At 44.6% G+C, this 13,336-nt stretch overlaps 1 protein-coding gene across 5 annotated transcripts in view; it reads right to left on the bottom strand.

Annotated features, from left to right (window-relative positions):
- Nucleotides 1-13,336, bottom strand: part of sptbn1 (spectrin, beta, non-erythrocytic 1) — an 82,027-nt gene that overhangs the window by 4,360 nt on the left and 64,331 nt on the right. For 4 of the 5 annotated variants that reach the window (XM_061838002.1, XM_061838004.1, XM_061838006.1 and 1 more), the window contains 6 exons: nt 10,938-11,095; nt 9,089-9,227; nt 8,066-8,150; nt 7,790-7,986; nt 6,164-6,264; nt 5,551-5,605 (listed from right to left, as the gene is read on the bottom strand). In XM_061838002.1, coding sequence (XP_061693986.1) covers nt 5,551-5,605; nt 6,164-6,264; nt 7,790-7,986; nt 8,066-8,150; nt 9,089-9,227; nt 10,938-11,095 — 735 coding nt within the window. Of the gene's footprint in view, nt 1-3,722; nt 4,056-5,550; nt 5,606-6,163; nt 6,265-7,789; nt 7,987-8,065; nt 8,151-9,088; nt 9,228-10,937; nt 11,096-13,336 lie in introns of those variants that run through there. The other variant, XM_061838005.1, reaches the window with a different exon arrangement.

Here is a 13,336-nt window from a genome sequence, read left to right on the forward strand (position 1 = left end):
TGCTTAATTCTGGTTTACATTTTGCTAGACCCTGGTCTGTTTCTAGTCCTCACCCCCGGATTAATGCCTGTTTCGTCCTGCTTTAATCAAGGATTAGTCCAGTTCTGGTTTCGCACGGGTACACTCCAAATTGCGTGTACCTTTAATCCAGGTTTAGTCTGCCTCATTTCTGCTTGATAATTGGATGTGCTGACCAGTCGAGCACCGTGCCGCCCTTTTATGTTTTAATCCAGATTGAAATATTGTTCACACATGATCAAAATTTTGTCCTGCCCTGTCCTAGTCCAAATCCAGTCTTTACAAATTGAGTCCTCATTAAATCCTGGTCTATTTCTGATTAAGTATTTTGTTAAACCAAGACTATTAGCAGTTGAATCCATGAACGGTCCTCTTCTGGTTCTTGTATGGTTCTGTTTCAGTCAATGTTTAATCCTGGTTTAGTCCTAGTCTATTTCTGATTAAGTACTTGGTTAATCCAGGTCTAGTAGTGGTTGAATTCACCAACAGTCCTGTTCTGGTTCTTGTATGATTCAGTTTCTGTCAATGTTTCATCCTGGTTTAGTCCTGGTCTATTTCTGATGAAGTACTTGGTTAATCCAGGTCGAGTCGCGGTTGAATCACTAACAGTCCTGTTCTGGTTCTTGTGTGGTTCAGTTTCAGTCAATGTTTAATCCTGGTTTAGTTTGGGTACCAACAGATTAATCCTGGTTTATTGATCGTTTGGTCCTAGTATAACACCAGTTGAATACTGGCCCAATCCTGGTTATGGACTGGATTAATCCAGGATTAGCCAAATCTTAATTGTGTGTTAATTCATGTTGAATTTTCCATCATGCCTGGTTTAATGTTTGTTCAGACCAGATTTGATCCTGGTTCAATCAGTTTTTAGTTGTTGTAAAAACAAGTTGCAGTCCTCGATTGCTTTAGTCCAGGATTAGTCCCAGCCCAGAGCAGGTTTAATCCTGTTTTAGTCCCCTTATTTTTCCTGATCGAGGTTTAGTCCAGTTTTGGCCGAGTTTACGCCAAGTCCAGGTTTAGTCACACACGAGGGGCGGAGGAAGAGAAGAAGAAGAAGAAGAAGAAGAAGGAGACGCGTGAGAAGCTGATGCGGCGTCTCGTTCATGCAAGTCGAGCGGAAGGCAGCGAAATTGTCACAAATGATCCAATCCCACAAAAGTGCGATTGCCAAGGCCACGCCCACTCCAAGCAGATGCTCACGGCTCGGCGGGTTACCACGGCGACTGGAAAGCGCTCGGCTTCTGGCCGGGCCGGGCCGGGTCGGGACGGGGGGAGGGTGCGGGCCGTCCCGCTCGAGGTTCTCGCCGGAAACGCTGAGGTCCAAACGGCGAAAAAAGTCGCACGGACCGACTGACCGGTCCGACTAACTAGCGAGCGCCGGACGAACCGAGATTATTATTATTATTTTTTTTTTCATCAATGAAGCAATATTAATAATGAAGTTGACACAAAAGATGAAATGTGTTAAAATGATAAAAAATGTTTACATGATACTTGATGTGATTTGAAATGTTGACAAGTCATATTGTCGCTGTAGAATGAAAATATGACTTTAATCCAAATTGTTCTATATAAGCGTCAACACTAAAATCATTTTAAAATAGCATCTTTACAACAAGCGTCCCCATTGGATGACGGGCGCGTCCGTCAAACAGCTTTAGACCCCGCCTCCTTTCTCTTTGATTTCAAGCCAAAATGCTGACGGAAGCACTTCGCCAACGCAGCAGCGTCAACAACATCAGATTATGAATATCATATCATAATATCATATGCAAATAAGATAAATATAGCAAGAGATGAATGTGGTTGAGTTCAATCTAATATGTACAGTAATTACACAAATGACTTGTGTAATTACTTGTTTCAACTGCAACAAATTACAGGCTGTCTCCCAAAATGTTTTGACATCGGTCTAAATATGAATATCGAAATTTAATTCAATTCATTTCAAAAGGCTTCATGTTGGGAAAATAAAATGACATATACAAATGCAGCCCTGCGATTGGCTGGCACTAGCTCGGGATATACCCCGCCTCCTGCCCTTTGAGAGCCGGGATTGGCTCCAGCACTTCCGCGACCCTCGTGAGGATAAGCGGCTAAGAAAATGGATGCATGGATATGCAACACCTACGAACAACCGATTTGGATGGTGAATAAAGTGCAATCCCTCACTACGTGGCGGATTCAGTTCGTCGCAAGTATTCAGTGTCGTGCGACTACTCACCTGCGCATCGCTGATACAAGCGGTTCGCTTTACTGGCTAAATGATTGGCAGCAGTGACTCACAGATCAGTTGAGGTCCTGTTCTTAGCAGAAAAACAAACCTTACTGGGTGCCTGACCCCTTCGAAAAAGAGCCACAGTTAGCAACGGATAGCTAAAGCACACGCGTAGAACCAGAGTCACAAGAACAAAATGTAAGCAAAGAGCAACGCTCAGCTTGGTTTTCTACAACTCGAGTCCTGTCGTTGAAAACATCACCGGAAAGAATTCTGGATACCCATGATGCTTTTCGCTAAATTGCCGGGACTGCGAGTCTGAGGATTATCGAAAATTGTTCACTCAGGAAACTGGCTGTTGTTGACATCATCCAAACAGGCCACACCCATGTTGTACGTGCGCAAACAAAGTACACGCACCTCGGAGTGCAGTTTCAAAAGTTGGCTGGAGATCAGTTCTGGGTTTCCCCTGCCTACTGCCCGTCGACAGCTGGGATAGGCTCCAGCACACCCCGCGACCCTCGTGAGGATAAGTGGCAAAGAAAACAGCTGGGTGGATGGATTAATTGGACACTCTAAATTGCCGCTAGGTGTGATTGTGAGTGCGGCTGTTTGTCCCGAGGTGCCCTCCGATTGGCTGGCAACCAGTTCAGGGTGTACCCCGCTTCCTGCCCGATAACAGCTGGGATAGGCTCCGGCACTCCCCGCGACCCTGGTGAGGATAAGCGGCAAAAAAAAAAAACGGCTGGGTGGATGGATTAATTGCGTCGTCTAAATTGCCCCGAGGTGTGATTGTGAGTGCGGCTGTTTGTCCCGAGGTGCCCTGCGATTGGCTGGGAACCAGTTTAGGGTGTACCCTGCCTTCTGCCCAATGACAGCTGGGATAGGCTCCAGCACACCCCGCGACCCTCGTGAGGATAAGTGGCAAAGAAAACAGCTGGGTGGATGGATTAATTGGACACTCTAAATTGCCCCTAGGTGTGATTGTGAGTGCGGCTGTTTGTCCCGAGGTGCCCTCCGACTGGCTGGCAACCAGTTCAGGGTGTACCCCGCCTCCTGCCCGATAACAGCTGGGATAGGCTCCGGCACTCCCCGGGACCCTGGTGAGGATAAGCGGCAAAAAAAAAAAAAACGGCTGGGTGGATGGATTAATTGCGTCGTCTAAATTGCCCCTAGGTGTGATTGTGAGTGCGGCTGTTTGTCCCGAGGTGCCCTGCGACTGGCTGGCAACCAGTTCAGGGTGTACACCGCCTCCTGCCCGATGACAGCTGGGATAGGCTCCGGCGCTCCCCGCGACCCTCGTGAGGATAAGCGGCAAAGGAAAGGGCCGGACGGCTAAACGCCAAACACACAAACATCACGCGGACGCACGCACGCACACACACAGACACGAGCATGAAGTGGAGGGTGACGTTGGTGTTGGGACACTTGACAAGTTTTATTTGGGTTGTTAGTGGAGATGACGTGGCAACATGCAACAAGGGGCGGGGTCGGGGGGGGGGTGGTGAAGAAATAAAAGACAATCAAAACATTTAGAATGATGACAGCAACGAGACGACAACAAAAATTAAAACAGTAAACCAAACCAAAAATACACACAAAAGGGGGGTGAAGGCGACGACGGTGTCCGCGTCACATCGAGCAACTTCAAATGCGCGTCCTCGATTTTTATTCGCGCTCGAAAGTCTTCCGTGACATTAAGGCGGATCGCTAAGCGGCTACGGTGGGGCGCTCACGTGTTGATGAGTTTGTAGAGGACAACGTAAAGGAGGAGAAAAGACATTAAGAGCTGGGTGGACAGGAGGGCGGGGGGGTCGGCCTGGAGTGGGGGCGGGAGGAAAAGAAGGAAAACACAAAGAAAGGAGGGAGAGAATCAACGCCGACTACATGTGCGCACGCACAAAAGAAACAAAAACAAAAAACAAAACAAAAGAAATGCACAACTGCATCTCGACTTTGACGCCAGCATCGTTTCGCACCAAGCAATCAATTGGGAAGGGAACGACCGTAATTTCCGGCCTATGAGACGCGACTTTTTTCACACGCTTTCGACGCTGCCGTAAGGGGGCACTCGAGCGGAAAAGGTAAGAGTGAGACCGGTGGAATATGTGTGCCGAGGAAGTGACTTTTACCGGTCTGGCTGCGCGAGCGTGTTACTGCTGTGTCTCAGCGATTTTTTTTTTTTTTTTTTTTTTTAACCAGGCCTGTTAGCGCGCCACTAGCGTTAAACTCTGTGTACCGTCTTTATTGGTAAATATGTCGTGTTTCAATGTGGGCACTTAGCGCTGCGCGAGCGTGTGACTGCCGTCTCTCAATGATTTTTATCGTTTTTTTTTGTTTTTTAACAGGCCCTGTTAGCACTAGCGTTAGCACAGCGGTGCTAGCGTTAACGCAGGGGCGCTAGCGTTAAACTCTGTGTACCGTCTTTATTTGTAAATATCTCGTGTTTCAATGTGGGCACTTGCTGCCTGCTGTCTCTTAGTGATTTTTACCATTTTTTTTTAACTGGCACTGTTAGCGCTACCGTTAGCACAGCGGTACTAGCGTTAGCACAGCGCTAGCGTTAGCGTAGCAGCTTTACCGTTAGCACGGCGGCGCTAGAGTTAAACTCTGTGTACCGTCTTTATTTGTAAATATTTCCTGTTTCAGTGTGGGCTTCAATGTGGGCACTTCGCCGTGTCATGATTTTTACTGATGTTTTTTTTTCCAACTGAGTTAGTTTGTTAGTGCTAGCGTTAGCACAGGGGCGCTAGCGTTAAACTCTGTGTACCGTCTTTATTTGTAAATATCTTGTGTTTCAATGTGGGCGTCAATGTGGGCACTTAGCGCCGCGTGAGTGTGTTACTGGAGTGTCTCAGTGATTTTTACCGATGTTTTTTTTTTACCGGCCCCGTTAGCGCTAGCGTTAGCACGGCGGTGCTAGCGTTAGCATTAGCACGGCGGCACTGGCATTAAATTTTCTGTGTACAGTATTTCTTTTTTTAAATATCTTGTGTTTCAATGTGGGCACTTGCGGCTTTTACACGGCTGTGGCCTACGTCATGTACCAAATGGTATTTCCTTTACAAATGTACTGCGTGAGGCTTACAACCAGGTGCGCTCCGTAGGCCGGCAATTACGGTATTTGACGTGATCTCTACGATTAGGATCTGAAATCCATTTGCGCTGTCAACTTTTTCAAAGCGTTCACTTTTGCGGCGGCCTCGATTGCCCAAATCGAGAATTCCCAAACGTTACTGCGGCGCCGCGTGCCTGCGCATCTGCGGGTTTCGGGTGTTGCAGTATTGCTGGTAGGCGGGCGAGCGGTAACTAACCCTGGCCGAGTCCAGCTCGCTGCTCAGCCCGTTCTGGGTCGGCGCCTCGCCGTCCCTGAACACACACAAATGCACAAAAAAAAAACAACACAAGCGTTTGTCAACGTCGCCCATGAGCACATTTACAATTGTCATCGTTATAACAACATTGCCACAACCAGCGAAGATATTAATAATCAATCTGTAGATGACTTTTTTTTTTTATTAATCAATGAATTGGATGAAATAAAAAAAAAAAATAATTCCAACAATGCAATTTGAAAGGCGAAGTGCAGGAAATGAAAACGATTTAAACCCGTCGGGAAACAAAAAAAAAAGATAAATCAGTCTACAAATATGGATTATCACAACTTGACTTTGTTTTGTTTTTGTGTTAACAGGAAATATTGTTTATCTTTTTAATAAGCCTGACTAGTCAACACCTTTCATCCAATCCAAATCCGTCAAGATTCAACTTGGAATAAAACGATCACGCACATGGAGACGACGCATCAACGACATCGACCCGACTGGATCGTCTTCCGCTCTTTCTGAATGACCGTTTGCTTGAGTTGAGGATGACATTTTTAATATTCCTCCGACGGGGAAGCCCGCCAATAGCGTTCGGGCTCACCTTTGCCCGGCGGCGGCGGCGGCGGCCGACTCCTCGGCGCTCGGCGGCTGCTGCTTCTTCTCTTCTTCCTCTTGCCTTCTTCTCACTTCCAGTAATTCCATCTGAGGGCGTCAACGCGCGCACACGTTAGGACGCAACGTGAAACTCTTCCGGGTGGACGTGCGGCATGTAAAAAGACTCACTGCTATTTATTGAACAGATGGAAAAAAAAAATGAATCAAAATCGGGGGGCGGGGGGAGCAATAATAAACAAGGGGATGAAGATGTTCAAAGTGGGATGCGAGATTCCAAAAATGTCAACAAATTCACAGTCCGGATTTGATTTGGACATTGGGAGTGAAGAGAGAAGCTAATCGTATACTCACAGTTCTGAGGTCGCGGGTTCAATCCCAGCCTGTGTGGCGTTTCGACGTTCTCCCCGTGCCCGCGTGGCTTTTCTCCGGGTGGGCACTCCGGTTTTCCTCCCACATCCCAACAACATTGATTGGACACTCTAAATTGCCCCAAGGTGTGATTTTGAGTGCGGCTCTGACTGAATGTGGCCTGTGATTGGCTGTCGACCAGTTCAGGGTGTACCCCGCCTCCTCCCCAATGACAGCTGGGATAGGCTCCGGCATCCCCTGCGACCCTTGTGAGGATAAGCGGCTAAGAAAATGGATGGATGGATATCTACAATTTGCGCCGTACGATAAACACCTCCACGTAATACTTTCAGTATCCCAAAATACCAGGTACACCCAAAGCCGAGTGGAAAAATCTTCATATGGAATTTTTTTTCCTTAATTTGTCGCACAATGAAGAAATAATAATAATAAAAAAAATCATATGGAATTTTTTTTTTTTTACTAATTTGTTGCACATTGGAGAAATAATTAAAAAAAATCCTATGGAATTTTTTTTTACTAATTTGTTGCATAATGGAGAAATAATTAAAAAAAATCTTTATATGGAATTTTTTTTCTTAATTTGTCGCACAATGGAGAAATAATTTTAAAAAATCGTATGGAATTTTTTTTTACTAATTTGTTGCATAATGGATAAATAATTAAAAAAAATCATATGGAATTTTTTTCTTAATTTGTCGCACAATGGAGAAATAATTAAAAAAAATCTTATGGAATTTTTTTTTACTAATTTGTTGCATATTGGAGAAATAATTAAAAAAAATCTTATGGAATTTTTTTTTACTAATTTGTTACATAATGGAGAAATAATAAAAAAAAAATCTTCATATTGAGCTATCCATCCATCCGTTTTCTTTGCCGCTTATCCCCACGAGGGCCGCGGGGAGTGCCGGAGCCTATCCCAGCTGTCAACGGGCAGGAGGCGGGGGACACCCTGAACTGGTCGCCAGCCAATCACGTGGCACATAAGAGACAAACAGCCGCAATCACAATCACACCTACGGGCAATTTAGTGTTCCAAATAATTTTGCACGCTTTTGGGATGTGGGGGGGAAACCGGAGTGCCCACCCGGAGAAAAGCCACGCAGGCAGGGGGAGAACACGCAAACTCCACACGGGCGGGGCGGGGTTCGAACCGGGTCCTCAGAACTGTGAGGCCAACACTTGAGCAATCAGATTGTCTCCGTTGTGGGTTTTGCGAAGGGTGCGCGTTCCGCCTCACCGTGGTCAACCTCTCGAGGGCGGCGAATCGCTCCTCCCAGGTGGCGGCGGACTTCTCGAAGGCCTCGTGGCGCTTGATGAGCTTCTCCACGTCGTCCACGCTCTGGCCCATCTCGCGGCTGGACAAGTACGACTCCTGGCCCAGGAGCCAGGCCTCGGCCACGCCCGCGTCCCGCGAGAACTGGTGCACCTCCAGCACTGCGGGCCGCCGCCGCCGTACACACAGGCGTCAAAACATCTCCCGTTCGGAACGCCGCGATCGGACGCCGGCGCTCACCCAGTCGGAGCCACTCCCACCGGTCCTCCCACTTGTCAATCATCTCTTTTCGCTTGTCCGTCAGCTGCAGCAACTTTTCTTTGATCTGCACACACGCGCACACAAAGTCGGCCAACTGCGGACTTTCGAGCGTTCACGCGTCCCAACGACAACGGCGGGACGTAAACATCTCATTTTAAGCAAATATTTCAGTCTGATCAAACAAAATATGCGTTCATCTAAGATGACACGCTGTGGCGACCCCTGACGGGACAAGCCGAAAGGAAAAGAAGAAGAAGAATCAAGTCCATTTTTAGGGACCGACCGAAGAGATTCGATTTTTTTCTTGTGGACTTTAATAATGCTCTTAGCTCGTAAGCATTTCTAACCCATTTTTGTTTATTTTGTTTCAAAGATTTCGTTAACTCGGGTTACCAGTTAATGCTTACTTTTTTTTTTTTTTTTAATATATATTTTTTTGCTTTTTTCCCCCTTATTATTGTTGTTTAAAGTTATTCTACACTTTTGTTAATTAAAAAAAAAAGTTTACATGGCTGTGGGCCGAGTCGCAACAAATAATGCACTCTCAGCCTAGCTTACTCTACGACTAAAGTATACATTTAAAGCAATAAAATAAAATATATATTTCTGAAATCTTTTTATTATATAAAGAATTTCAACTATACATGTATTTCTGCTATGCAGTTTATTATCAGGAAAAGTTCAAATACTTTAAAAAGCCAACTTTGTAAGGCTTGGAACGCATTATTTCTTTTTCCATTAATTGTAATGGGAAATATCGATTCGGTTTTCGAACAACTCGCTTCTCGGACCGCTTTCTGGAACGGATCGTGGGAGAGAAGCGCGGTTGTACTGTAGTCCGATTTTAGAGCTGAATGAATTTAACATTGAATGAATTCATTGAAAATATTGAAGTAGACTGTAGACATAATACATGATTTTAGACCATTTTGGGCGATCTGATATTACAACGTTGAATTCATTGATTTGCAATTTTTGCATCGGAGGTACAGAACGTCCCACCTGGGCGGCGGCGTAGTGCTTCCGGGCCAGGAGGGCTTTCCCCAGCTCGATGCAGGCGCTGAAGCTGTCGTTGCGCGCGTCGATCTCGGCCTTGATGCCCTGGTGGTTGTTCATCAGCAGCTCCACCGACGACACGTCGCTGCGCGCGCACAACGTAGGCGGGCGTTACTACGGCAACGGCAGACCACGCAGCGGGGGGAGATTCCGAAAACCTCGAGACTTCTTTCACGCTTTTTTTTAGCCGTCCGTACTTGAGGACTATTTAATATTTAATCGACAATATCGGGGGGGATAACGGTAGCATTAGGTAGAGAGAGAGAGCGAACGTAAATATGTATCAGCGCTGAAAATTTCAGCCTCTCAGCAAAAATTATTCTCCCATTGTCTGTGCTTGTCCGTGTTCGCAGAATAGAAAATATTATATTCGTCGTTCTTCACGTTTCCAAACATTCGCATTTACTTTCGAAATGGATGACATATTATGGACCAAACCGGAAAATGAATGGAAATATGTATTTTTTAATTTGTCGCAGAATGGAGAAATAATTGAAAAAAAAATCTTCAATTTGGAATTTTTTTTTCTTAATTTGTCATACAATGCAGAAATAATTAAAAAAAATCTTCACATGGAATTTTTTTTCTTAATTTGTTGCACAATGGAGAAATAATTAAAAAAAATCTTCATATGGAATTTTTTGTTCTTGTCGCACATGGAGAAATAATTAAAAAAAATCTTCATATGAAATTTTTTTTTCTTAATTTGTCGCACAATGGAGAAATCATTTACAAAAAAATCTTCATATGGATTTTTTGTTCTTAATTTGTCGCACAATGGAGAAATAATTGAAAAAAATCTTCATATGGATTTTTTTTCTTAAATTGTCGCACAATGGAGAAATAGTAAAAAAAATCTTCATATGGAATTTTTTTTGTCGCACATTGGAGAAATAATTTAAAAAAAATCTTCATCTGGAATTTTTTTTTCTTAATTTGTTGCACAACAGAGAAATAATTTTTAAAAATCTTCATATGGAATTTTTTTTCTTGTCGCACAATGAAGAAATCATTTAAAAAAAATCTTCATCTGGAATTTTTTTTCCTTAATTTGTCGCACAATGGAGAAATAATTTTTAAAAATCTTCATTTGGAATTTTTTTTTCTTAATTTGTTGCACAACAGAGAAATAATTAAAAAAAATCTTCATCTGGATTTTTTTTCTTAATTTGTCGCACAATGGAGAAATAATTTTTAAAAATCTTCATATGGAATTTTTTTTTCTTGTCGCACAATGAAGAAATCATTTTAAAAAAATCTTCATCTGGATTTTTTTTCTTAATTTGTCGCACAATGGAGAAATAATTTTAAAAAATCTTCATATGGAATTTTTTTTCCTTGTCGCACAATGAAGAAATCATTTTAAAAAAATCTTCATCTGGATTTTTTTTCTTAATTTGTCGCACAATGGAGAAATAATTTTTAAAAATCTTCATTTGGAATTTTTTTTTCTTCATTTGTTGCACAACAGAGAAATAATTAAAAAAATCTTCATCTGGATTTTTTTTCTTAATTTGTCGCACAATGGAGAAATAATTTTTAAAAATCTTCATATGGAATTTTTTTTTCTTGTCGCACAATGAAGAAATCATTTTAAAAAAATCTTCATCTGGATTTTTTTTTCTTAATTTGTCGCACAATGGAGAAATGATTAAAAAAAAAAAATCTTCATATTGCAGGTAAAAATTGAGATTGAAAGAAGCGAAAACGTGTCGAATCAAGTGACTTTTCAGTCTCTAAATGTTTTGAAAAGTGTTGCTTTTGAGTCGAAGTGGAACGGAACTGAATTGCGTACCGCGGCTTCTCCTGCGCCTCGATGAGCCGGATGACGTCGTCCATCCACAGCATGAGATCTCGCACCAGGCTGAAGAAGCGGAACTTGTCCCCCGTGTCGGCCAGCTTCCCCCGCCGGCCCTCCGCCGCCTCCAGCAGGTTCTTCCAGGCCTCCAGAACCTGAAGACAACACGCGCCGCCAAAACGCTCAGCCTCGAACCTTCTCGTCGCTTTCGGCCACGCCGCGTCCAGCGAGACTTTCGAGTCGACGTCGCCGTGGCGGCCGCCGGGAACGAAGAAAAAAACGTTGGCGAGAAGATGATGATGATCCCAATTGATGCGATGCGGTTTTTTTTTTTTTTTCATCTTTTTCCTCATTTTAAAAATGGAGTCCACGTCGCATCGGAGTTGACGATCTGGAATATGCGATGACGAAGACCATTTCGTTGACAAATTGTCAAATGGTTCGCCCGGCTGACTTGAAACTGGACTCTGGACAGGTAAACGACAACGAACGCAAAGCGGCTCCGCGTTGACCTTTCAAAGGTCAAAGGTCAAAATAAACGTGGCAGGGTTGGTAAAGCGTCGGCCTCAGAGTTCCGAGGTCCGGGGTTCGATCCCGGACCCGCCTGTGTGGAGTTTGCATGTTTTCCCAGTGCCTGTGTGGGTTTTCTCCGGATGGGCACTCCGGTTTCCTCCCACATCCCAAAAACACGCAACATTGATAAATTGCCCGTAGGTGTGATTGTGAGTGCGACTGTTTTTCTCCTTGTGCCCTGCGATTGGCTGGCGACCAGTTCAGGGTGTGCCCCGCCCTCTAGCCCGTTGACAGCTGGGATAGACCCCAGCGCTCCCGCGACCCTCGTGAGGATAAGCGGCTAAGAAAAATGGATGGATGGATGGATAAACGTCTTGTCAACATGACACAAAGCAGTGAGCAGTGTTGTTTACAAGCCTGCCAACGAGGGGAGGGGGGGGGGGGGAGAATATGTAAAATCGGTGTGGAAATAAAATGAGGCTCCGCAAACGCAAAACGCAAACGCCGCGTACGTGTTGGGCAAACGTGCGGAAAGCGCAGCGGCCATCGACTGCCAGTCACGTACGATGACGAGTCCCGGAAAAATGCCCGCTACTTTGTCGGCCATCTTTTATTTGATTTGACATCTCCATAAATCCTTTTGAAGTGTTTTCAGTGGAGCGAGTTCTCGCACGCAAGTGACTTCCTCGCGCTCTCGCCGGCAACAACAAGGCGCTCGAAAGCATCCGCGCACGCAGACTAGCATGCAAGCGATTATATAGCGGGGATGGGGTGACTCATGCCGCAGGGTCTGCTTTAGCAACCCCCTCAAAAAAAGGTGAAAACCGGTTTAATGCTACATCTCCACAGTTCAGTACGAAGTACGCGAGTTCAGTAGTTCTGTATTTGCGGGTCATCAGCAATTATCTTCAAACGTGTACAACAATTAGAAACAAATATCTGTATTTACGTGACAGGGTTTTGAATCAACTACCGTAATTTCCGGCCGATAAGCCGCGACTTTTTCCCACACGCTTTCAACCCTGCGGTTTATGCGGTGATGCTGCTAATTTGGCCGCAAGGGGGCACTTGAGCGAAAAACCTAAGAGTGAGACCGGTGGAATATATGTGCCGAGGAAGTGACTTTTACCTGGTCCGGACCTGTTAGCGCTGCGCAAGCGTTAGCGCGACAGTGCTAGCGTTAAGCTCTCTGTGTACCGCCTTTCTTTGTAAATATCTCCTGTTTCAAGGTGGGTTTCAATGTGGGCACTTAAAATCAACCCTTAAAATTCAAATATATTTTATTATATATTTATTATGATATATTTTCAGTCTCCTGAGATTCAACTGGCTACAATTCGCCGTCTGAAATTCACCGGTCTAACAACCGGCCAATCCAGTTACGCTTTCTTAGTATGTGACGTCACGTAACTGGATTGGCTGGGTGTTCGGGTTCTGACCTGAAGTAACCCTGCCTTCTTAACATCGAATTTAGACGGTGAATTCTAGGCAGCCATTTCTAGCCAGCTATTGGAAATGTGATCAGTTTGAAATCATTTTACAAGGTAACATTTTCATTTCATTTTCAGTGTTACTGCCGTGTCTCAGTGATTTTTACCGATGTTTTTTTTTCAAACCGGCCCTGATAGCGCTCGCGTTAGCATTAGCATGGCGGCGCTAGCGTTAAACTCTGTGTACCGTCTCTATTTGTAAATATTAATTAATATTTTTTAAGCAGCCCTGTTAGCATGGCAGATCTGGCGATAGCGCGGCGGCGCTAGCGTTAATCTCTTGTGTACCGTCTTGCTCCGATGTGGGTTTCAATGTGGGCACTTGCGGCTTTTACACAGCTGCGGCGTATGTGTGTACCAAATGCTATTTCCGTTACATAATTGTACTAGGTG

This window comes from Syngnathoides biaculeatus, chromosome 12, assembly GCF_019802595.1.
Source record: "Syngnathoides biaculeatus isolate LvHL_M chromosome 12, ASM1980259v1, whole genome shotgun sequence".
In the NCBI taxonomy this organism is placed as follows: domain Eukaryota; kingdom Metazoa; phylum Chordata; class Actinopteri; order Syngnathiformes; family Syngnathidae; genus Syngnathoides; species Syngnathoides biaculeatus.